We start from the raw sequence: 25,046 nt of genomic DNA, 5'->3' as shown, positions 1-25,046 counted from the left end.
ATCAGAGAAGAGAAGAGATGCTGTAAGAGTGAGGAGAAGATATTCTGATTCAAGATTATGAGGAACATGAATTTAAAACAATAATGATGTGCACCGATAAATCATTTAGAATAAACACTGCAATATTACATAACAAAAATAAGAATTGTCCATTTTGATTTCACGGTGACTGTAAGACAAAGCGAGCACTGAATGCATCTTTAACATTCTTTTGGACAATTCCACATGCCGCATTAGAGGAATGAGCGGCTCAAACTGGAATATCTTCAATGAAACACGAGAGCGGTAGTCAACAAATACATTGCTGAAAGCGAGTGTGCTTTACAGTGTTGACCGCCGTCGATTCACAGCGAGCGGATCTCGAATGTCGTTTCTTCAAAGCGAGCGTGGCGGTGTGGGAGAGAGAGAGGGCTTAGGGCCAGCGTGGAAGGCATCCGAGTGCGGATTAGCCTTCGGGCCTGTGGCTGCGCGAGGGTCAGCTGACCCCGGGCTCCTTTTCCTCTCCCAAAACAACAATCCCCTCTCGAGCAAAGCCCCTACAAAAGGGCCTGTCCCCACTCCGGATGGGGGTTGCGGGACTTGGCAGGGGCCCTTATTTTTGGTAGTCTCACCTGTTCTGGGTGCCTGTCATCTTGGCGAGGGGAAAGTGTCAGCGTGGCTGGGATGGTTGGCAGTGCCTCGAGGAGCTTAGGCTGACCCGTTTTTAGCTAGGAAATTCACAGGGCCGTGTCCTAAGGCCACGGTGAACTCTACCTTTCATGGCTGCCGACAGCCTCCATCTGAACTGGCCTCGCGTCAGCACTATTTCAAAGAGCCCTGTGTTTGCCAGCTTGTGGGCGAGTGGCATTTTTTCTCACGTACAGCAACGAGAGAAGCGGCAAGGGGACCGCAGGGCTGACATCTAACCCAAAAACACCTGTGCAGCCGCTTCTTCTAGCACAGCCAGACCGCATCAGGCACTCTTCCCAAAGACAGTGCCAACAAAGGAGGAAACTCTCGCAGTACAATCCTGCCAAAGGACAACCAATGTTGGTCACTGTGGGTTGAAAAAAAATTGTGAAAATTGGACTTTTAGGGGTACAACAGCATGTCATTAGGGCAGAAACCTCAAAGGGATCATCATTGTAGCTTATTTAACCCTAAAAGATTCATAGTAGTACCTTAAAAGGTACATATTATTACTCTAAGGTACTAATATTAATGGGTTAGTTCACCCAAAAATGAAAATTCTGTCATTAATTACTCACCCTCATGTCGTTCCACACCCGTAAGACCTTCGTTCGTCGTCAGAACACAAATTAAGATATTTTTGATGAAATCCGATGGCTCAGTGAGGCCTGCATAGCCAGCAATGACATTGAAAATCTCAAGATCCATTAATGTACTAAAAACATATTTAAATCAGTTCATGTGAGTTCAGTGGTTCAATATTAATATTATAAAGCGACAAGAATATTTTTGGTGCGCCAAAAAAAACAAACAAAATAATGACTTTGTAACAATATCTAGTGATGGGCCGATTTCACAACACTGCTTCGGAGCTTTACAAATCGAATCAGTGATTCGGAGCACCAAAGTCACGTGATTTCAGCAGTTTATCCGTTTGATAGGAGATCCGAATAACTGACTCGATTCGTAATGCTCCAAAACAGTGGTCTGAAATCGGCCTATTGTTGAATAGGCGTTATTTTGTTTTTTTGGTGCACAAAAAAAATATGCTCATAGAAGAACCACCGAACTCACATGAATTGATTTAAATATGTTTTTAGTACCTTTATGGATCTTGAGATTTTCAATGGCATTGCTGTCTATGCAGGCCTCACTGAGCCATCGGATTTCATCAAAAATATCTTAATTTGTGTTCTGAAGATGAACGAAGGTCTTACGGGTGTGGAACGACATGAGGGTGAGTAAATGACAGAATTTTCATTCTTGGGTGAACTAACCCTTTAATGTTCAATAATATTATATATTTGACTGCACTGAAAATATCGGATGAAAACAAAACTTAAATAGAATTGAGCTGAATAAAGACACTATCGTCTTCTGTGGAGTCGACTTTGTTTCATAATTGGCAAATTTTGCAAAAACTACACAGTTTCACTGAAATTAATTAAATCAACGTTGACTCGAGCTGAATAACACCACTATTGTCCTTTTAAGAACTGCTTTACAGCGGAATTTGATTTATCTGATATATTTGATTAATTTTGCATCATTGATTCTGTTATTTTTCTGCTTTGAGACAGTCTGTATTGTATAGGAACAATCTGTATTAAACAAACCGTATGCTATATAAGGTGGGTCTTGCTCTGCTTCCAAACAAACTCTGGTGCGGTTCGATATAAACGCATCACTGACCAAAGACATCTAAACGAACAAAAAACAGGAAGTGATGTCACCAGATGTGACCCTAACAAGGACAGAATGCTGAAGCACACCTGCTTTTTCTGGTCATAAGAGCTACTTTGCCCATTACAGATCGGTTCAAGCATCAGAACCACGTCTCCTAGCAGCAGATCTTTGTTTGTGTGCAACGGAGTGATTCCTGGTGCTGTTTTGACTCCTTTACATGTTTTATAAACTCTTCACGAGTTCTCAGATGGACAAAATGCCATCATACTGTATGTACATATGTACATTTAGCCCAGCACACAGCTTTGTTTTGGATGTTCGCTTTTTTTAGTGTGAACACTAAGCGAACCAGGACTAAATGTATTATTTTCTTTTTTTTTTGGTCCGGACCAAAAGAACCAAGAAAACAAAACTGCAAGTGTGAAAATACCCTAAAAAAGTGACTTCATTAATATGAACATCTTAGGCAAGATAAGATACAAAGTTGTCTTATTAAAAGTACTAGCTTTCCTGTAGCTCAGTGGTTAGAGCATGGCACTAGCAATGCCAAGGTCATGGGTTCGATCCCAGGGATTGCACATACTCAGATACAAATGTATAGTATAATGCAATGTAAGTCGCTTTGGATAAAAGCGTCTGCCAAATGCATAAATGTAAATGTAAATGTACTTTCCCCTACAGACAAGCTGTTGGGCCTTGTTTCTTGGAATCAGCAGTTGAAATTGTGTCGGAAAACTTATTTTGGAAAAAGATCAGAACTTGTTTAGGTAGAAACAAAACTAAACCTACACTCTAAAATGGCCAAAAAACTATGATTTAAACAACTTTACAGTTCAAAATATTATCAACAGTTTATCAACAAAAAGTTGATAATCCTTACAGACAAATATTGATTATGTATGTTGGTCTGAACAAAAATGGCAGTCGGGCTGAATGAAAGTGCAAATTCACTTATGGGAAAGCAGAAATATAGCGGTTACCCCTGTGCATAAAGCAGTTTTACACTTATAAATGCTGAAAATAAGATGAAAATAAAATGTCAACGAAACTTTTCTGAAGAAAGTCAGTTCCTTTAAGATATACATTCAAATATAAATCCTCTGTGTTCATGTGAATGGCCTCATATGACAACATATTTTAGTAATTTCATTGATAGTCTTTTTGTAATCAGACCTGGCACACAGTGATTATTGTGGTGGGTCATATGATTCCACTTATGAACTATTCAGTTGATGTCTACACTTTCTTCAGGCTGTGAGTGTGTGTTTTGTGATCAGGCAGTCATCTGTCTCCCTGTTGAGATGATCTACAGCGTGTCATCCTCGTCCAGCAGTGATCTAGGCTCTCTGGTGGAAAACACATGTTCACGCCTGCGGTAATCCTCTCACCTGTTCAGATGAGGCCTCGAGGGAAACAACCGCCACACACATGCGGTTCACACACTCGTGTGGTAAAGGAATCGCTCACATAAAATGAGCATTCTGTCTTCATTTATTCACACTCATATGTCGTCCCAAAACCTGTATGATTTTTCTGCGATGTTCGGCAGAGTGTGAAAAAAACAAGTCAAGTTTCAAAAAGGACACCATAAAAGTATAATATATGAGTCATGCACTATATTCAAACATCACAAGGTCTTCTGAAACCTTTGCATGAGAAATATAGCACACAAGTCACATGACCACTTTGTTATGGTGTCTTTTTCCTCTTTTTGAGACAATAAATCATCCACTTTCATTGTGTGTAAGTAAATCACAACTAGGGCTGCATGATTAATCAAAATAAAACAGATATCGCGATATAGCTTAGCTTAGTATTATTAAATCGTAAAGGCTGTGATTTCATTTAATAAATATGTGGGCTCTGTGTTTCAGAGTGAAGCAAAATTTTCATTTCTGCATTTAGCAGGCGCTTTTATCCAAAGTTCCTTGAAAGAGAAGAACAAAAACAGTTTTTTGTGTGTGCAAGAGTGTTCATTCACACTTGAGCAGCTCACGAGTAAATGCTGCTTTATCTCTGCATCTGTTCTGAGTTTGAGTCACTATAACGTGCATTTGGGAACAAATTATGCATCAACCTTCTTCACATACTGTAAAGAGAAGTGCTAATAAATTGGCTGTTGTCAACAAAAGAAAAGCTTTAAAGCAACTATATGCAAGAAGTTTCATGTATTAATCGCTTTTTTATTGCCAATGTGTGAGCAGTTTGTAACAAGACCTTCCCAGACCTTCCTAGGTTGTCCTTGAAAGCCTGTAGACTGATTTTTATGTGAATGACTCGAGTTGTTTTGCTGTCGTTTTGGATGTGACATTTACACAAAGAGCCTCTCTTCCATTCAGTACATATGAAAGGAACGAATGTGTATACAATGTTCAGGATAATGCTGAAAGAGCCTTTCTGTAATGTAATGTCAATGTGTCGTGCAAAGAAAAGGGATTCATTCAAACTATAGTCTCACTTAACCGGATCTATATAGTCTACAGTCTCAAATATACTTTATAATCAAACTATCATAACAGTGTAATTTTAATCATCTGCCAACATGAGGCTAGTGAATCACAGAGCTGGTATAAACATATCCACATAACTATGATCAGAAGCTTTCTGAACTGCTGTTTTCTCATTTTGTTGTGTTTTGTTATGGAGAGGAAAGCTTGCAGCACATATTTACATATTCATCTAAACGTCGCTCTCAGCAGCGTGGACGGCGTCTGGATATTCATTAACAGTTTATCGCTGCAAAGCTATTTCCAACTTCTTTTTAATTCTAAGTGAAGAACAAAAAAGACCTTTGCTTTGAGTATATCGGGGCCTTGAATCACGTTCAGTCTCTTGTACATTATGAGCGCGAGCACGAGCAGAAAGTTGAAGGCTGTAGTTCACTTAATGGCCACCGGTGTCACTAATAAAAAGGGTTTCTGAATTCTACAAATAGACTCTTCAAGCTTTGCACTGCAGCTTTCCACCTAAAGTAAAAGTTTTTTGATTTAATGTCATTGTAATTTTACAGTTATACTTAAAATGAAAATAAAATTAATATACTCAATTTTCATTTTTTACAGTGAAATATTTTTAGTGTAATACTACTACTAATAATGACTATATTTACTATAGGGTAAGGGTTTGGTTTAGTTGCATGTAATTATGCATAATTTACTGTTGAAAAGTTAGAGTTCATTGAAAATTTAAAATTTGAGTTAATACAATGAAGGCGATTGGTTTAATCAACAGAAACTCAAAATATTATGTTATCTGAACCTCATTAATTATTTAAGTTCATTTGACAAAAGAAAAAATGTTGTGATAAATCATGAAAAAAAAAAAAAATAATAATATATATATATATATATATATATATATATATATATATATATTTATTTATTTTAATTTTTTTTTTTTTGCAGCATAATTAATTATGTGTAGCATGATACAAGGATACTGTAAAATAAAGTGTTACCTATCCTTATTATTATTATTATTATTGATAGTCATATTTATATATAATCACAACATTTTTGGCCAAATTGTGCAACAAGTCTTTAATTAACACATTTTAAATCAGAATTTTTATATTAAAATATTGCAATTGGATTTCCTCCGATTCATGCAGCCCTAGTCAGAACGACACCTGAGTGAATAAATGAAAACTTTTGATTGCACTAACAATTAATTATTGCTTTTGTGCATGTAATATCACAAAAGACTGAAATTGCTAATAAAACACCTAAAATACATAATATTGAGACGGTTGTAAAGCAGGATTGCTAACAGTGCATCCAGAAGAACAACACATATTTCTCCGTAGATTTTACTAGATGCCGCTGGAGTATGTGCGAGATGTGAGAGCGAGTCTTGCGGGTTTAAAGAGTCTTTGGATTACGTCAGTGTAATCTCTCAATAGTATCTGTTCCTTTCTTCCCAGCTCCGATTCGCTTCCATTGATCAGAGGAAAAAAACCTGTAGTCCCTGACATTTGAGTCTTCTTATTGATCACTTCCTGTTTTGAGGGAATGAAGTGGGTCCAGGACGATGCAGTAAATCTCATCACTGAAAACATCCTGCGCTCAGACCGCCGGGCCTCTGCGCCTGATAAACTCTTTACTTTTATCAGCTCGGAAATAATTCTATCATTACCGTTTGAAGTCATTTTTCTCTCCTCGTGCTGTTTTTGTTGAGATCACACGATGCACTTCTCTGTGAATAAATACCTAAACACACGTTTTATAACAATCCCTTTGTTTATGTGTGAAATAAGGCTGAATTTACTTCAGAAATACAGTAAAACCAGTAATATTGTGAAAAATTATTACAATTTCAAATAACTGTTTTCTTTGTGAATATATAGAGTAAAATATCATTTATTCCTGTGATCAAACCTGAATTTTCAGCATCATTACTCCAGTCTTCAGTGTCACATGATCCTTCAGAAATCATTTGATGATTTGACTAAAAAAGTCAGTTATCACATGACTTAACTAATCCTTGTCTCTATTAGAGATGCATTGTCCTCAGGTTTGTCTCTGGAAAGTTTCCTGTCCTGTAAAGTCATAATGAGTCGAGATGTTTCCATCGAGCGCGTGACCTTCGCTCGTCTCGGCAGCGGCTCACCGTCGTCTCCGGTCGGGCCGGTCGTACGGTGGACGGACGTGACCCTCTGCCTCGGTCTCATTTCCTTGTCGCCTTGAAAAGCCTGATTGATTTGGCGCTCACGTAGCGTCGCATCGGAGACAGACAGTGACCTTGCGATTGAGGAGGGACGCAGGACGGACGACTAGAGGCCCTTTCACATCATCATATTCATTTGGAAACGCTGGTTAAACTGGATTAACACGAGTCAAGTTTGACTTCCAGGACACTCAGTAACTTGTGGACCCATATTGAGGAAGTCATGTTAGAAATGGAGCAGAGAACAAACCCAGCCTGTAGAAATGATCTGTGTGCCTACATACTCTATTACATCTAAGTCATATTTTCATTGCTGTTTGGGGTTGTTCTTATTGACTAATTATTATATTATATTATATTATATTATATTATATTATATTATATTATATTATATTATATTATATTATATTATATTATATTATATTATATTATATTATATTATATTATATTATATTATATTATATTATATTATATTATCACAGTTATTGTTATAAAAACATTTTCATTACTTTGAAAATAAATAAATATTAACTGAAAACATAAAAATAAAATGTAATTTAAAATATTAATCAAAAAAAAAAAATATATATATATATAATTTCAGTTAAACACTTTACATTAAGGTCCCATTAGCTAATGCATTAACTAACTTTAACTAACAATGATCCATACATTTGTTACATTGTGTTTATTCATTGTTGTTGATGTTAGATAGTAAAAATATAGTAAAAAATATATTTAAAACAATAGTGAATAAAAATTATGGATACACTTTATTTTAATGTGTCCCTATTACTGTGTAATTATAATATTAATTAAGTACATGCACTTTAGGGTTAGGGTAGGATTTAGGGTTAATAGGATGTAATTATGCCTAATTTATGGTTATTACTATAGTAAATACATGTAACGTGTAACAAGGACATTAAAATAAAGTGTTACCAAAATTTAAAAAAAAAAATCTAAGTCATATTTTCATTGCTGTTTGGGGTTGTTCTTATTGACTAATTATATTATATTATATTATATTATATTATATTATATTATATTATATTATATTATATTATATTATATTATATTATATTATATTATATTATATTATATTATATTATATTATATTATGTTATGTTATGTTATAGTATCACGGTTATTATCGTAATAAAACATTTTCATTACTTTGAAAATAAATAAATATTAACTGAAAATATAAAAATAAAATGTAATTTAAAATATGAATCAAAAATATAATATATAAATTTTACTAAAATAATCCTACATTATATATAATATTATATTTTATATTATGGGGTTGTTGAATGCTTCATTCTGATTGGTTGACAAATGTTTTTCATCAAAAAATCCTGAAAAATCACGGTTCCCACAAAAATATGAACTGTTTTCAACACTGGTAATAATCATAAATGTTTCTTGAGCAGCAAATCATCATATCAGAATGATTTCTGAAGGATCATGTGACACTGAAGACTGGAGTAATAATGCTGAAAATTCAGCTTTGATCACTGGATATAAATTACATGTTAACATATATTTGCATAGTAAACAGCTATTTTATATTGCAATATTTTTTCCCAATTTTGAACTTATTTTTGGTCAAATAAATTGAGCAGTGTCAGTGTTCCAGTCTCCTCCTCCATCTTTTGCCTCGACACAGGTGATTCATTTCTGACAATCTTCCCCTATTTTCTGGGCTCTTATTCCTCCAGATAATATATTTGCATTAATTTTTCATCAGCTAGTAATGCGATTCATTCTCGGCGTCTCGTGCAGAGGAGAGATTCCGTTACTTCATTCAGCTCCATATAGACGGAAGCGCTTTCACAGGCACAGATGGATTGTGGGTGAACTACACCATTACAGACCTGTTTTAAATCCAGCCCACATGTTCTCATGTTACTCCTCCACACACATTAGTCTACATACGCTGCAAAAATGACTTTTCTTACGTTCTTAAATCAAGATACATTTACTTGACAAGCAAAACGAAATCAGATATTAAGTCTTGTTTTCTGAAAAAAATAATAATAAGTTTATACTTTGAAAAAATTCTGCCAAAGGAGTAAGAAAAATGTGTTACAATAATGCCCCATTAGTCAATATTAGTTAATGCATTAACTAACAATGATTAATACATCTGTTAAAGTATTAATCAAAACCTTATTGCAACGTGTTTCCATAAAAATAAACATAATTCAAAGAGAAAACAAGATTATAAATATTTCTTCTCATCTTAAGCTTAAACTCACTTCATTTTGTTGAATTTTTCAGAAAGCAAGACTTTTTATTCTATGCATTTTGCTTCTCTTGATTTAAGAAAGTTCAGATATTTGTACTGGAAAACAAGACAAAAATACTGAGGAAGAAAATCATTTTTTGCAGTGTAATAACATGCACCAAAAGCAAAGGACAAGAAATATCTGTGAGCGTATTTGACTGTCACCGATTTCCCACATGGCAGGACTTTAAAAAAGCATCCGCAGGAAGAGAGCTGAGATGTTCGGAAAACATTTAGCGGATCAATACGTCGGGGAGCGAGCGTGCGCTCTGGGACACGAGCCTTTCCAGCCGGAATACTGTTACACTTCTATTAGTCAGACGCACGGATCGACCTATTCAGCATATTTCTGTCTCTGCCCAACAGGCGCAATTATTTACTGCCGTGTTGCTCATGCGAGTGAGCGCGGGTCGTGCCAGCAGCGCCTCGGGTCCAGCGCGGCTTTGACACGAGGCCACCGGCGCGCCAGCCAACTACATTTACGGCTCTAGCGCGGCTTGTGTGTCTCTGGCAGGAGCGCAGCTTCATCTGGCGCTCTGTGAAGCCTGATCGCTGACGTGTGTTTGATGAACTAGGCAGTCGGTGAAGATGCTTCGCAGCATGTGACTGATTTAAAGGCCAACAAATGACACTGCATGCGACCTAATGAAAGCACTGCTGAGGTGAACGCTCAAACATGCTTCACACACGCACGTCGATGAGGGGAAAGTCTGAACGGCGTTTCTCAAGAACCCCTGAAACTTGAACTCTGAAGATGACGGCGTCACATAATCTGTCCATGTTCGTCATGACGAGCTTCTACTAAATGACAGATGAATCTGTGTCTGTAGAGTTTGATCAGACACATGACCTTTGACACTTCAGGGGCCCGAACACGAACGGACTTTGACATCAACAACAAAACACACAGGAAGTGTTGCTCCTCACTTCTTAAGTCTATTTATTGTACTATTCTAACTATGTCCATTTATATGATCAGTCGAGTGGCGAGAGTTTCAGAAACTGATCAGATTGTTGCATAAATGCATTATTTGGATCATTTGAGGGAAAACAGAGCAGGATCCCGGACCAAAGCAAATCTATTAAAGGGATAGTTCACCCAAAAAATGAAAGTTATCCCATGATTTACTCACCCTCAAGCCATCGTAGGTGTACATGACTATCTTCTTTCAGACGAACACAATCGGATTTATATAAAAATATTCTGGCTCTTCCATCCATCCATCATAAATATAATCATACGGCTCCAGTGAGTTAATAAAGGCCTTCTGAAGCAAAGTGATGTTTTTTTCAAAGAAAAGTATCCATATTTAAAACATTATTAATTATAATAACTAGCTTCCAGCAGACGACCGTATGCAACGATTTGACCTCTGACCCAGCGTATGACGTAATGACAAACGCAGAAGCTCAGAGGAGAGAGCAAAACAAAACACCGGAAACAAGAGGATTTCGATATAAGAGAAGAGGAGCTTGAGTTTGTTGCACAGCTCTGTTTGTTTGAATCGTGAGAGTTTGCTCTAAACTTACGATACTCCTACATTTCCTACAATTAATGCTTTAAATATGGTTATTTTTCTTACACAAACGCATCGCTTCACTTGGGAAGGCCTTTATTAACCCCCTGGAGCCGTGTTGTTATCTTTTATGATGGATGGATACACGTTTTGGGGCTTTAAAATCTCTCTATTCACTGCCATCACAAAGCTTGAAAGAGCCAGGATTGTGTTTGATTGAAAGAATACACCTATTTTTGGTGAACTAACCCTTTAAGACCAATTAAAGCAAATATATATATAGTTTGATTTTGAGGTTTAGACTTGAATCTAAACCAAACTCAAACTCTGACGCTTAGACTGGGCTTAAACTAACCCTAATCGATCTAACCCTGGACAAAGCTGAATAAACTGACCAGATATTCGGATTAGAGGATCAGAAGGGAAACTAAAAACAGTTACTTTAATATCATTGACATACTAATAATTTATTTTTAATATGTTGATTTTTTTTTTTAATTTATTTTAGCTAAAGTTTTATTAATTTTATTGTGTATATTGTGTATATATAGTTTTTTTTGTTATTTTAAATTAATCAAAATTAAAATGAGAAATATTGTTGCTAAGTTTAGCTTTTTATATATATTTATTTTTTCTTTATTTTTTCTTTTTCATTTAAAGTTTATTTGGTAACACTTCACATTAAGGTCCCATTAGTTAATGCATTAACTAACTTTAACAATGATCCATACATTTGTTACATTGTGTTTATTCATTATTGTTGTTGATGTTAGATAGTAAAAATATATTAAAAAATATATTTAAAATAATAGTAAATAAAAATTATGGTTACACTTTATTTTAATGTGTCCCTATTACTGTGTAATTATATTTATACATACTGAATGATATTAATTAAGTACATGCACTTTAGGGTTAGGGTAGGATTTAGGGTTAATAGGATGTAATTATGCCTAATTTATGGTTATTACTATAGTAAATACATGTAACGTGTAACAAGGACATTAAAATAAAGTGTTACCAAAATTATTGTTAAAAAAATATATAAAAACACTGTTTATTAAATAATATTAACTGACATAATGTTTAATTTTAATAACGTAGTAAATGTTTAACATTAACATTTATAAATGTCATAGAAAACATTTTAAAGTCAATGAATGAATCCTTATTGTAAAGTGTTACTAATTCTTTTGTTTAAAGTAACTTTTTTATGGTTTTAGTTACCTATAATAACCCTGGGACAAAAATTGATAAAGAGGTTTAAGTAAACTGAAGTGATCGACCCTTTCAGAAGCATGCATTTCTCCATCCTTCTGATGCGAAAGAGACATCTGTCCTTTTAAAACCCAGTGGAGCTCCTCACCTTCCTTCAGCATGCCCACTTTCAGACACTTCATGAAGCGGCACGCCTGACAGGACTTGCGTCTTCTTTTGGTGATCTCGCACTCATTGGTGGCCGGACAGCTGTACTCGATGTTACCTGGCGGGAGACAAAGAGAAGAGAGCGTGAGGCACTTCTTCTGCTCGCTGTCCAAAAATAACCCAACCAAAACAAGCTAATGCAGGAGAGTTTTACAGCGCCGCACTGCATCCATCAAAGCCATCAAAAGAAGACTCTATAAATCACTTTATTTATAAAATCATCTTTTACTCAATTTGATAAATTGCTTGTGGCCGTGAGACACTGCAGAACAGGGACAGCGTGTGCTGGAGAGATGAAGAAACATGAGGCAACAAAACAGATGAGACAAGATTCAAAACAAAAGATCCCGACGCTTCTGTTCAAATCACAGCTCACCAAATTACATTCACAAATTCAGAGCGCATTTTCGGCAGCATGCGCGCTTCACGTAACGAAACCGAGGCCGCTTATGCTGCGGCGCGGGCCGCTCGCTATTTACATGGAGAATATAACCAGCTACTGATACATTATTCAAGCTGAGCGCTTCAGCGCTTGATACCTGCACAATAAAAGAGCCGTTTGAGTCGCATTGTGAGAGTAACAATAGGCAAAGTGCTTGATATACTCTGCCATTCTGCTTGTGTCCATGTACATTTAACTGCGGCGAGGCATTTCAATTAGGACATGTATGGGTAATGGCAGGAGAGAAGCCTAAATGCAGAATGACAGTCGGCAGACAGCGCTCTTGTTCTCGTGCGAGCGTGTGGTTTGAATGTCTATGCGCTCGCTCAATTTATTCAGGGCTGTCTTGATCGCTGAAGACGGTGTGGTGAATAAAAACATACTGTACAGCGGAGGAAAATAATAGCGAGTGCAGGATACCACCGGGATTTACCGGAAAAAGAACTTTATCACTGTATGACAGTGTGTAACTTTTAATCAATATAAAGTGACCATGGAATCAAAATGTAATGTAATATTGCAGTGTTTATTCTAAATGATTTATCGGTGCTCATCATCATTGTGTTAAATTCTTGTTCCTCATAATCTTGAATCAGAATATCTTCCTCTTGCAGCATCTCTTTTCTTTGATGAGGGCGGGGCAACCTGTCACTCACATGAGATCCACCAATAGCAAACCACAACCATCCAATCAACTCCAATCCAATCAAAATCAAGCCCTGCCCTACATTTGTTCTTGTTCCAGAAGTGTTCACTCGGATATATAGAGACAAAAGAGAAGAAAACAACTTCCATTTCATGACGACTTTAAAGGACATTGTTTTATTGCACTTATAATGCTTTTACATACAAAAATGGTCATAATTTTGAAATAAAAGACATTTTTCCTACCCTGATTTGAATGCGCTCTGATTTAAGGGGCGTGTCTCTGTGAGACTTCAGTGTAAACGCCCACTGCTGTGATTGGCTGACATGTTTGAATATGAATAGCTAATTATTACTCTCTCTTTTAGCATGTTTTTACTATTACAGCTCTCAAGATTAACTTATCGTGAATCAAGATCTATAGCATTATATTTAGATCGTGGCATGAAAGGTTGCAGTGATGATCATTGTAGTCGATCACGTTGTTGAGCTCATGAAAGCAGTGATCTCGTCATTGCAACTCAATTTCTGCACACTAACTAATGCTTTCATCGTAACTAACAGTGCAAACACAATGCAAATAAGAGATTCATTAAATAAAACGGGAGTTTTGGTGCGAGTCCAGAACTCAGTCACTGATGTTTGATTGACAGCTCCAGCAATTGTAAAGGGAGCGTTCTTTGATCACTTTCTATATATAATTTAATCACAGTTTAAATAACAGATTATTTTCATCCTACACTCTAAAAAATGCTGGGTTAAAAACAACCCAAGTTGGGTTGAAAATGGACAAACCCAGCGATTGGGTTGTTTTAACCCAACTGTTGGGCTAAATGTTTGCCCAACCTGCTGGGTAGTTTTATTTAACCCAACTATTGTTTGAAAATGACTATATGGCTGACTTAAAATGAATCTAAAATGAAATTAAAATGTTAATTTATTAAACATATTAATAAATGTTAATTTACAAGATATTTTGGGTTCATTTTAAGTAAGCAATACTGTAATTTTTAAACAATAGTTGAGTTAAGCAAAACTACTCAGCAGGTTGGACAAACATTTAACCCAACTGCCGGGTTAAAACAACCCAATCACTGGGTTTGTCCATTTTCAACCCAACTTGGGTTGTTTTTAACCCAGTATTTTTTAGAGGGTACTAAGAGAAGCAAGGTGAAGTTGAGCGTTTAGTCACTGGTTTGATTTACTGACACACACACAAAGATCATGTGACTGTACATGAATCATTAATATCAGATCAGGCATTAGAATGAACACAGTTACTGACATGTTGTTGCATTACTGTCGAGTCCATATCGTAAAAGTCTGTTTGCGCTGAAATGTGATTGATTAACCAAAGAGGTGCATTATATACTCACGCACTTCAGTGTGCGGCGGAAAAGCAGAGGTTGACAATAACTAGCCAAAACAGGCAGAAAGATTTGCGTGATATCAAGGTGCGAATTACAGGGTGTTGTATCTTAAATTATTGTAAATATTAATATATACATTTCTACAGCTCTGATTGATTTTAAAGAGTCATTTGGCCGCCGGCGCATACTAAAATGGGTCATATGATGAGTAGTTAAAATTAATCCAAAAACGTGCATTTATTGCATGGATGGATCAAGAATATAATGGAGTGTTTAAAATGCATATGCATTGTTTATTTGAAACCTTGCCCTCTTTGGCTTGCTGTTAATGCACGACGCGAGAGCAATGGTCAAAGTCCTTTTTGCTCGTGTTCACATCAAAAAACAATGGAATCTATCTATCTATCTATCTATCTATCTATCTATCTATCTATCTATCTATCTATCTATCTATCTATCTATCTATCTATCTATCTATCTATCTATCTATCTATCTATCTATCTATCTATCTATCTATCTATCTATCTATCTATCTATCTATCTATCTATCTATCTATCTCTGTTTCTTTTGTTTGTTTTGTTTTTTTTTACAAAAGATCAGCCTGTCTGCAGTTGAACTATTTTCTATCTATCAGCATCACTGCTGTAAAGCTTTCTTAAAGGTTTCTTAGAAACAAATCTTACCTATTTAATTCATTATGTATGCCTTTATTTATTGCAGTGGATTAGTAGAGATAATAATGATGCAGTACTGTAAAGATATAATTGAACAGGTCAGTAACCTCATATACAGAGCGTGTAGATCATCAGCCTTCTTCTGCTTTCTGAAATATTCCACAAACGCTTCCATCCCCCATTCCCAACTTATGCAATTATGTTAACATTATTGCACAGATCAAGCGGAGGGTCCCAAGATGTATTAAATAATTAGAAATTCACCCTTTTATCTGGGTTATACAAATCAGTATGCAAATGTAGCAGATCTCTTTGGGTTTGGGGTAAATAAAGGTGTGAAAACGAATGTGATAGAGTCTGATTCCGCCTCTTCCTGTTTTCCCATTTGTTGTCACGAGCAACTAAACAGCCCTAATCAAACACATTTCCTGTGCGATTCCACATTCCGACTCATGAATTGTTTTTCCCACAGCTAGAGCGAGCAGAGACTCATTGCTCATTTATCCTATCATATTTTCTGGAGAAGGAAAGGCTGAAACTTCCTATTCTGGGATGCGTCCCTGTGGGATCATTACGGCAGGATACGTCTTGAATTGCAGTGTTGGTAAGCGTATCTCGGCTGTCTGATTGGCACTCTGTGTGTGGAAAAGTCAAGCCACCGTTCCATCGGGAGACTGATGGCTCTTACTCTCGGCATCAGGTCCGGTCCAGATCGCAGATGATTCTGACCTCTTCCTGTCTGGACCAGTTTGAATAATCTGCAATGAGGAACAGACCTTATGCTTAAAGGATTAGTTCACTTCAGAATTAAAATGTCCTGATAATTTACTCACCTCCATGTCATCCAAGATGTTCATGTCTTTCTTTCTTCAGTCGAAAAGAAATTAAGAGGAAAACATTCCAGGATTTTTCTCCATATAGTGGACTTCACTGGGGTTCAACGGGTTGAAGGTCCAAATGTCAGTTTCGATTTTGAAGTTGGAGGAGAAAATGAGATGGGAGTTTTTTGCTCTACCGTGGTACTTCTGCCTACGTCACATGTGACCTTTCCAACATGATTACGTCATGCGTGGAGCATCACAGAGCAGTGCAAGATGAGCAATTGTGGTTAAAAAGTAGATAAATGTTTATTTTTTTTAGAAAATGGTTGATGTTTTCTCTAGATAAGACTCTTATTCCTCGTCTGGGATCATGTAGAGCTCTTTGAAGCTGCACTGAAACTGACATTTGGACCTTCAACCCGTTGAACCCCAGTGAAGTCCACTATATGGAGAAAAATCCTGAATGTTTTCATCAAAAACCTTCATTTCTTTTCAACTGAAGAAAGAAAGACAAACATCTTGGATCACATGGAGGCGAGTAAATTATCAGGAAATTTTAATTCTGAAGTGAACTAATCCTTTACTCGTAATCTTGAATCAGAATATCTTCTCCTCCCTCTTGCATCTTCTCTTCTCTGATGACAAGGGCGGGGCAACCTGTCACTCACATGAGATCCACCAATAGCAAACCACAACCATCCAATCAATTCCCCACAGACAAAATCAAGCCATTTGTTCTTGTTCCTGAAACGTTTATTTGTAATCAAGAGGCGACACTTAGGAATGATGCAATATGGAAGACGAGCAGGCAATCGCTTCAGTTTCAGAATGGATCTGCTCAGAAGTCCAATAAAAGTTGTATTTTTAAAATAAAGAGTCTTGGGATTGGAGAAGACCTTCTCAACATTTATCTGCTGTAATTTCTTTGATGGTTTTTCAGGAGCGGTGCCAGGCCATGGTTTGGGGAGAGACTCGGGTCAAGTAAGTAAATTACAGTAAAATGGAAGGTCTTCCTCATCAAAATCTAAACTGACTTTTACAGGCTTCCTGTCAGGCTCCATTACTTCATAGAAGAAAGAGAAGGAGCTTCCATACAACTTTACACCTGTGTTGAGAACGGGCTCAGGAAGAGGCTCACGGAGGTGTCGGGTGGGTCGCAGCGGTCATGAACGGACGGTGAGCGGAGATGACGTTAATTCAGACCGGACTGAGGGAAATATCACCATGTGTTTGGTGGAGGGTCGAAATAAACAAAGCAAAATTGAATGTTGACTGAACGCTTTTAGTGAAAGCAAAATCATGCTAACATTAAACAACCTGCAAATGTTGGGTTAAAAACAACCCAAGTTGGGTTGAAAATGGACAAACAAAGCGATTGGGTTAAATGTTTGACCAACCTGCTGGATAGATTTATTTAACTCAACTATTGCTTAAAAAATACTGTATTGGTTGCTTAAAATGAACACAAAATATGTTGAAAATTAACATTTATTAATATGTTTAATAAATGAACATTTATTAATAATTTTAATGAATAATAATTAAAAAAATCAACAAGCTGTCGTAAAAATAATGACAGTGTCGTGTTATGTCTGTCGTCATGAAATGACGTATGACTGCATTACCAATCAAAATGTGTGTTCATTTAAATGCAATGTGTGGACTTTTTACGCCATTTGTCCTATTTCCATTTAGCAAAACTCATTTTTTATTAATGACTACACCTACCCCACCCCTAAACTTAACCGTAGTGATTTATAGTGCATTTATTCTTTATGAGCACGTGTGTTCTCTGGGATCAAACCCATGATCGCATGATTGCATATTGTTATTGCAATGCTCTGCCAATTGAGCTACACGAAACCCGAAATAAGATGCAGTTAAAAGGGAACAATGCATTAAAATGAAAGTGTCCTGTTGTCGATAGGGGCGCAACTTTAGTAAACGCTCCTATGGGTCGTATTTCAGGAAAGTGACAAATGACCTATATGGGCATATTGGTTGGAGTTTATTGTTAAATAAGAAACAACTTGTGATTTCATTAATGTATTAATAAATGAATTAACATTAACTGATATTAATCAATGCTTTAGAAGTATTTTTTATTGTTAGTTAATATACTGTAGTTAAATATGTAAATATGTTCAGAGAACATTCCAAAGTAATGGTTACATAATGTTTGCAAAATGATAAAATGGAATATTCCCTTAACGTTCACATAACCAAGAAAAACATTCAATAAACGTTAGCAAAATGTTCCTAGATAGCTGGTTTATTGTAAGGTGTTACCACCTTTATTTTATGCAGTTTGTCTGAACTTTTCCTGTTGGGTCTGACATGTTCAGCAGTTGTTCTTGCATTAAGAGCCGGGATGGAAACCCTGTTATTTACTTACTTAATCACATCTAATCCACATCTCTTATGCCTCTTTTCTTGTCTTCTGTCAAAAGCTCATCATCTGCCCTATTCTTCCTCCTCTTGTTATCTCAACCTGCCCTTGTCTCTTCCTGCCTTAAATCCTCCCTCGTTCTTCCAGAGCCTTTCGTCTGCTTATTATGCCATTAGTCGTCCGGCTCTTGCACAAGACAAAAAACGAGTCCCTCTTCAATCTAAAGAAAGTCCTCCGTTTCTTCCCCTCCTTCCCGTCCACGGCTGAAATTACCCGGCGACGCGTGCCTGCGTTTCTAATTGCGCCGGTCGTCCCCGGAGACAAGCCCCTCCCCCCGGCCTAATGAAAAGGCTCGGCCTTAATTACTCCTGCTGAACGCTGATTGTTATTGACAAAACTCCTGTGGCTCGGACAAACGGCTCTAGATTAGCTCCATTACAGGCAGCGCTCCAAGAGGAAGAACAGAACGACAGAGGGGGGAAATTGCCATCTGACAATACAAAGTGAGGAGGGGGGGGGGCGCTTTCTTTCTTTCGTGTAACTCTCCTCCTCTTAATTCTGCTCGTTCGTTCGAGTGTCTCGTCGCGAGCGCTTTTGTGCGTCTGTCTGTGTTTTTAAGGCCAGACTCTAAATATGTGACTTGAGGCACGCCGCTCGTGTTTCGTCAACAGTGGAGACGGTGAGCGCAAATAGAAGCGTTTTGGACGAGTTGTGATTATTTGCCTTCACAAAGGTACATAGACTGTTTAAAGCTGATACAATGCGGCCAATGTCAACGCACACCGCGAGTGTTTAAACACCTGACGGCCGTGAAAGTTTGGGGATTTTAATGTTGTGTTTGTGTCACTGATGGGCAGAAATCTCTGTGGAGATTCAGAGGAGACTGTCATAATTCATGCTTCATACTTTATTTTAACGCTGTAAAGACTAACACTACAGCAGATACTAACATAACATGCATAAACATATATGTAGTTTTAAAACATATAATGCAATGCAACGTAATGATGATTGAGAGATGAACAAATAAACCTTCAGCAAAAGATGATGATCATATTCATGATTTTTCTATAAAATGATGTCTGGATAATCAAGTAAACCGAAGCTGCTTCAGTCCAGTTGAAATATTACTAACAATATTCAAATTATTCTCACGTTTACTTGATAAAATCAGTGCAGATTTCACAGCAGAAAGACACGAGCTGAAGGAGGATGTTTGCATGAATGTGAGCATTGGGAAATGTGGGTTTTTATGTAATAAAATGCTAAAGGTTTATAATATCAGAGCAGCATGACTGGTGTTGCTCAGCATCTCTCTCTCTCTGTATCTCTCTGACACACACACACACACACACACACACACACACAGTGAAGTTCACGTGATCAGTATCTGGTTGAGAACAAACTGTGTGTCAGTCTGATATGACAGTGCGCTGCTGCTCGTCTGTTGTGACCCTGAACATCACGACGCACGACAGAAACCTCTGCATTAGACTGTCACAGTCCTCCACAGAGAGCACCATATTTATTCACAAAATAACTTCTCTATCCGCTCTCTGCTTTGAATGAAATTTTTGAAATGAAAGTTTTTATTTATTTATTTTTATTTATTTTTTTGGGGGGGGGTTTATGCGGGGTTTTGTTGTTGTTGTTTTTTAAGGCTTGTGTTTTAGTAAACTATAATAATCTTGCTTTGGAGCGACCGAAATTCAGGGAAATTTGCATATTTATGCTACATTTTACTTGTTTTTATACGTTTGCAGAAACCACCATGCTAGTGTCTCTTTTTTTTTTTCCAGCTGATTAATTATAAAAACATTGACAGCCAATCAGAATCCATCATGCTTTAAAGGGATAGTTCACCCAAAAATGAAAATTAACCCATGATTTACTCACTCTCAAGCCATCCTTCTTTCAGATGAACACAATCTGAGATATATTTACAAATATTCTGGCTCTTCCAAGCTTTATAATGGTAGTGAATGGGGTGCGTGTTTTGAAGGTTTCTATGGATTTTTGTAAGAAAAATATCCATATTTGCCGAAAGATAGCCGTACGCATCGATTTGCGGCAAAACAGTAACCCCTGACCAGATGCCTGACGCAATGATGAACGCAGAAGCGCAGAGGATAGAGCATTAGAATTAGAAGTCTAAAACGAGAAATTTTACAGAGAAATGTCAGAGGATTTCGAAATAAGAGAAGAGGAGCTAGAGTTTGTTGCACAGCTCTATTTGTTTGAACCGTGAGAGGCTTACGATACTCCTACATCCTGCGTCATACATCACGTCAAGTCGACTTGTGGAGTATGCATACGGTCGTCTGGCGGAAGCTAGTTATTTTAGTTTATAAAGTTTTAAATATGGATATTTTACTTACAAAAACCCTTCCTTTCACTTCAGAAGGCCTTTATTAACCCACTGAAGCCGTATGGATAATATTTATGATCAATGGATGCATTTATTTTTGGCTTCAAAACACACTCCCCATCATAAAGCTTGGAGGAGACAGGATATTTTCAAATATGTCTCTGATCGTATTCGTCTGAAAGAAGATAGTCACATACACCTAGGATGGCTTGAGGGTGAGTAAAATTTCATTTTTTGGGTGAACTATCCATTTAAAGAGGCAGACGACAAAACTACAGCGCACACTTAAAATAAACAGAACGATATCGTCCTCTGTCGTGGACGCTAATAACGTTATCTTTATAGTTATAGATCTTGGTGTGAACGGGCCTGACACGGTCTCTTCCTGTATAACATGTCAGCTATTGTCCAAAATAAAGCACAATATGGACCAGAACTTACACCATTAGTCAAAATCTGGCCATGTGAAGCGCTTCATCCATTCTGTGCCGTAGTGAGAAGAGACGGCTATTTCATCCGCTCCCTTCTGGTCAGTGTGGTCACCTGATCATATGTCTCTGTAACTGTAAACCTCGTATAGGTGATCAGATGGATTGATTACTAGAACGTCAGCGCTGGCGCCACACCATACATTACCATGTCCAAGTCATGACGATATGTCAATACGCACAATGTATTTTTATCGACAGTTGGCCACCGTTTCTCATTCTCAGAATAAGTGACATATTTGCTTTGCTTTATATGAAAATATGAGAGGTGTTTTGAGCCCACTACAGTATACAAATATGACTTGAGTACTGTGTTGAAGTCTCACATCAAATAAATGCAGTCTTGGGGAGCAGAATTACAGAAATCATAATTATTCCAGACCGCCAACACAGAACACATGGAGAAGGAATACCTTGTATTGTTCTCTTGAAAAAGGCCTTGCAGGCTTCACAGGAGGCCACGCCGTAGTGATACCCCGACGCAATGTCTCCGCACACCAGGCACAGGCGCTTGGGGATGGAGTTGAGCATGTACTCGCATTTGATGGAGCCGGGGTCGTCCAGTAGCGTGCTGGAGCAGTCCTCGTAGCGTTTGCGGCAGGCGCTCCCCGCCGCGCCCAGCGGCCCGCCCGGCGTGAACATGGGCGGAGAGTCCAGGCCGTTGGAGTGGCTGTTGATGGCGCTGGCGTAGCCGCCGCTGGCGTCCGAATGCGCGCCGGGACTGGGGTGGCTGGCGGTGTCCACCAGAGAGGACGGACTGGAGGGCTCTGTCTTGATGTAGGAGCCACAGCTGGACGTCATGTGCCGCTCCTCAGCGGCCATCCTGTTCAGCAGCCTGGAAGACAGACAGAGACGTGAGGTGAAGGACGGCCGATGTGGTGCCAGATCAACACTTTAACAATCAGGTGCAATTTCTATAATTCTGTAATTTATTTTAATTCATGCGGTGCATTTATAGGAATAGGGCTGAACGATGGTTAAAATGGGACCATCAAAGGATGATAACTATAATGATTCTCTCATTCTATGAGAATAGTGAAGGCCACACCACAACTATAACGATACAGAGAAATGAATCACTTTCAGAACTATTTTTTTTCCAGCTGATGAACTATAAAAACATTGACAGCCAATCAGAATCCATGGAGCATTTAAAGCGGTTGGTGTGAACTCTTAATGATGTTCTTTTTATCTTTAAAGTCCCCCTGTAGTCAATAATTTTACCAAATCACCAAAATGACATATTTAAACATTTTTTCCTGTGAAAAAAAATTCTTCATGTCTTAAAATAGCTTGAATGTAACTCTATACCCTTACAACATTTAGTATACGAGGATCAATTGATATGCAAATTAGCCCCGCCTCCACTCGCTCACACCAGCTCAGAGATCCACTCGGTCAACTTCTTGATGCACAATGGTATCGTATTATTCCAGCATCGGACACATGACGGTAATTAATATGATTAGCCTTTTGCTTGACTACGTTATCAAACAGCTAATAATGTGTTGCTAATGTTACACAAACCATGTTCCCATTCACGAGTCGGACAGCTGCCTTCTAACAATCAGTATCCTTACAAACACTTTAACTTCGTAATATTCATCATATACCCGCCATATTGCTAAATCTACACGATTTTTCATATCAACAGAAAAACATTCTGGGATAACCTTCTCTTGAGACTCTCCTGCTTCAGAGCGGTCATAGTTAATGATATGCTAAACCCCGCCCTCACATTGACATGATTGGTTACAATGTGTTTGTGACATCAGAACCACCAGCAATCTCAAAACACATTTTTGAGATTATCTTAAGTTCACTGCAGTTTAAAAGAGAAAATACTCAGCAATGGTGTTGACTTATGAATTTATACATGGTTTGTCTTAAAGCATATTAAAAACACCACATAGACATATAAACAACATTAAAAACCTGATTTTCACCACAGGGGGACTTTAAAGTTATTTATTGTGTGAATGCCCTTTAATCATTATTGTCGTCATTTTAGAAATTTCTTTTTTCATTATTGCAATTATTGCACTTTCACGTGAGCACGAATCAAGAGAATGTCAACATTATATATATATATATATATATACACAACGCAGTTTGATAACCACCACAACAGGAAAAAGCGCAAAAGAAGAAGAGACGATCTATGCATAGATATGTTTACGTGTAATCTCTCAACCAATGCTTCAACCGTGGAAAGACATCAATAAATCAGCTTGAGAATAATATCTCACGTAGCATGACATTCACCTCAGGTCAGTCATTCAGTGTCCACAGCTTGATAGTTCACTAGAGGAGCATTTCACTAAATATATGCACTATATTAGCTTATATATTCATTATATTTACTTTACCTGTTAGTAATGTCTTCATTATTTAATATGTTTGACAAATTAATTTGTCATGAAAACAAGTTATTACAGCAACTGTGTAAAAGATCATATTTCAAAAATGAATTGGAGTAGAAAAATAAGTTTTACTCTCCACCTTAAGAAACTGGTACAACCTCAAAAAGCTTCTCTCAAAGATAAAGTTACATTAATATTCATTCCAATTTCAAAATATGCTATTCAATATTTAGTATACACTTTATTTTACAGTACGTGCACCTACATGCTCTTACAGTATTCTTACCTAAGACAAGTACTGGGTGATATAAGGTAACTGCATTGGTTGAGATTATTTTAGGGTTAGTCCCTAGTTATTACTCAGTTATTGTGATTACTATAATAAGTATGTATTATGTACAAGCGGAACAGGACTGTAAAATAATGGGTTGCACTTTATTTTACAGTGCCGTAGTTACATTGTAATTACTCAAATAAATACTGAGTAATATTAATTAACTACATGTACTTACTATAGAGTTACAATTAGGGTTAGGGTTTGGTTTAAGGTTAGTTACTTGTAGTTATGCATAATTTACTGTTATTACTACAGTAAGTACATGTAGTAACGTGTAACTACGACACTGTAAAATAAAGTGTTTCCAAATAATGTATTACTTTGTATAGTAGCACAGAGGTTGCACACGTGTATTCAGCAACCACAATTGCAGAGAATATAGTTGAGATTCATGTTTGGTTTTATTAGAGTTTTATTAGAGTTTGCTTGCAGATTTAGTCACAACAAAGTCAAACATTTAGTCAAACAACCTTGTGAAGGATCACATACTGGCTGTATCACACTTGCAGTGTTTACATGAAGCAAATGGATCCAGAGAAAAGCTCTGATTGGGGGATTTAAACACTTGATATCTGGCAACCCCAAGCATATATAGACATGTTACTAATCCAAGGTAATGGAAATGCCAAATTAAAACAATATTTGCAGGATAAATAACTAGTGGGCCAGTACTGCAGATGATTGTCTAATTCATCGAGAAATCGTGATTTCAAATATGAATCATTGTGCAATCTTTGAATATGGTCCTTAAAAAATAAATATTAAAGACCAGATTCAAAGTGAATTTCATCTCATATCAAGACAAATACCACTGACGCTTATCTGACACTTATATTTCTCTTCATGTTTATAGATGTTAGGATTGCTGTAGCAAATCAAATCAGTCCAATAC

The 25,046-nt window shown here is 37.1% G+C and overlaps 1 protein-coding gene across 5 annotated transcripts in view; it reads right to left on the bottom strand.

Moving 5' to 3' along the window:
- esrrb (estrogen-related receptor beta) overlaps positions 1–25,046 on the bottom strand; it is an 83,535-nt gene that overhangs the window by 30,593 nt on the left and 27,896 nt on the right. For all 5 annotated transcript variants that reach the window (XM_067367965.1, XM_067367963.1, XM_067367964.1 and 2 more), the window contains exons 2-3: positions 21,868–22,289; positions 12,197–12,313 (exon numbers count right to left, since the gene is read on the bottom strand). In XM_067367965.1, the coding sequence (XP_067224066.1) occupies positions 12,197–12,313; positions 21,868–22,276 (526 nt within the window). In that variant the 5' untranslated portion in view covers positions 22,277–22,289. The remainder of the gene's footprint in view (positions 1–12,196; positions 12,314–21,867; positions 22,290–25,046) is intronic.

This window comes from Chanodichthys erythropterus, chromosome 18 (genome assembly GCF_024489055.1).
Source record: "Chanodichthys erythropterus isolate Z2021 chromosome 18, ASM2448905v1, whole genome shotgun sequence".
Taxonomy (NCBI): Eukaryota; Metazoa; Chordata; class Actinopteri; order Cypriniformes; family Xenocyprididae; genus Chanodichthys; species Chanodichthys erythropterus.
Note: the sequence above shows the minus strand (reverse complement) of the source record. Positions and strands in the feature narration are given on the sequence as shown.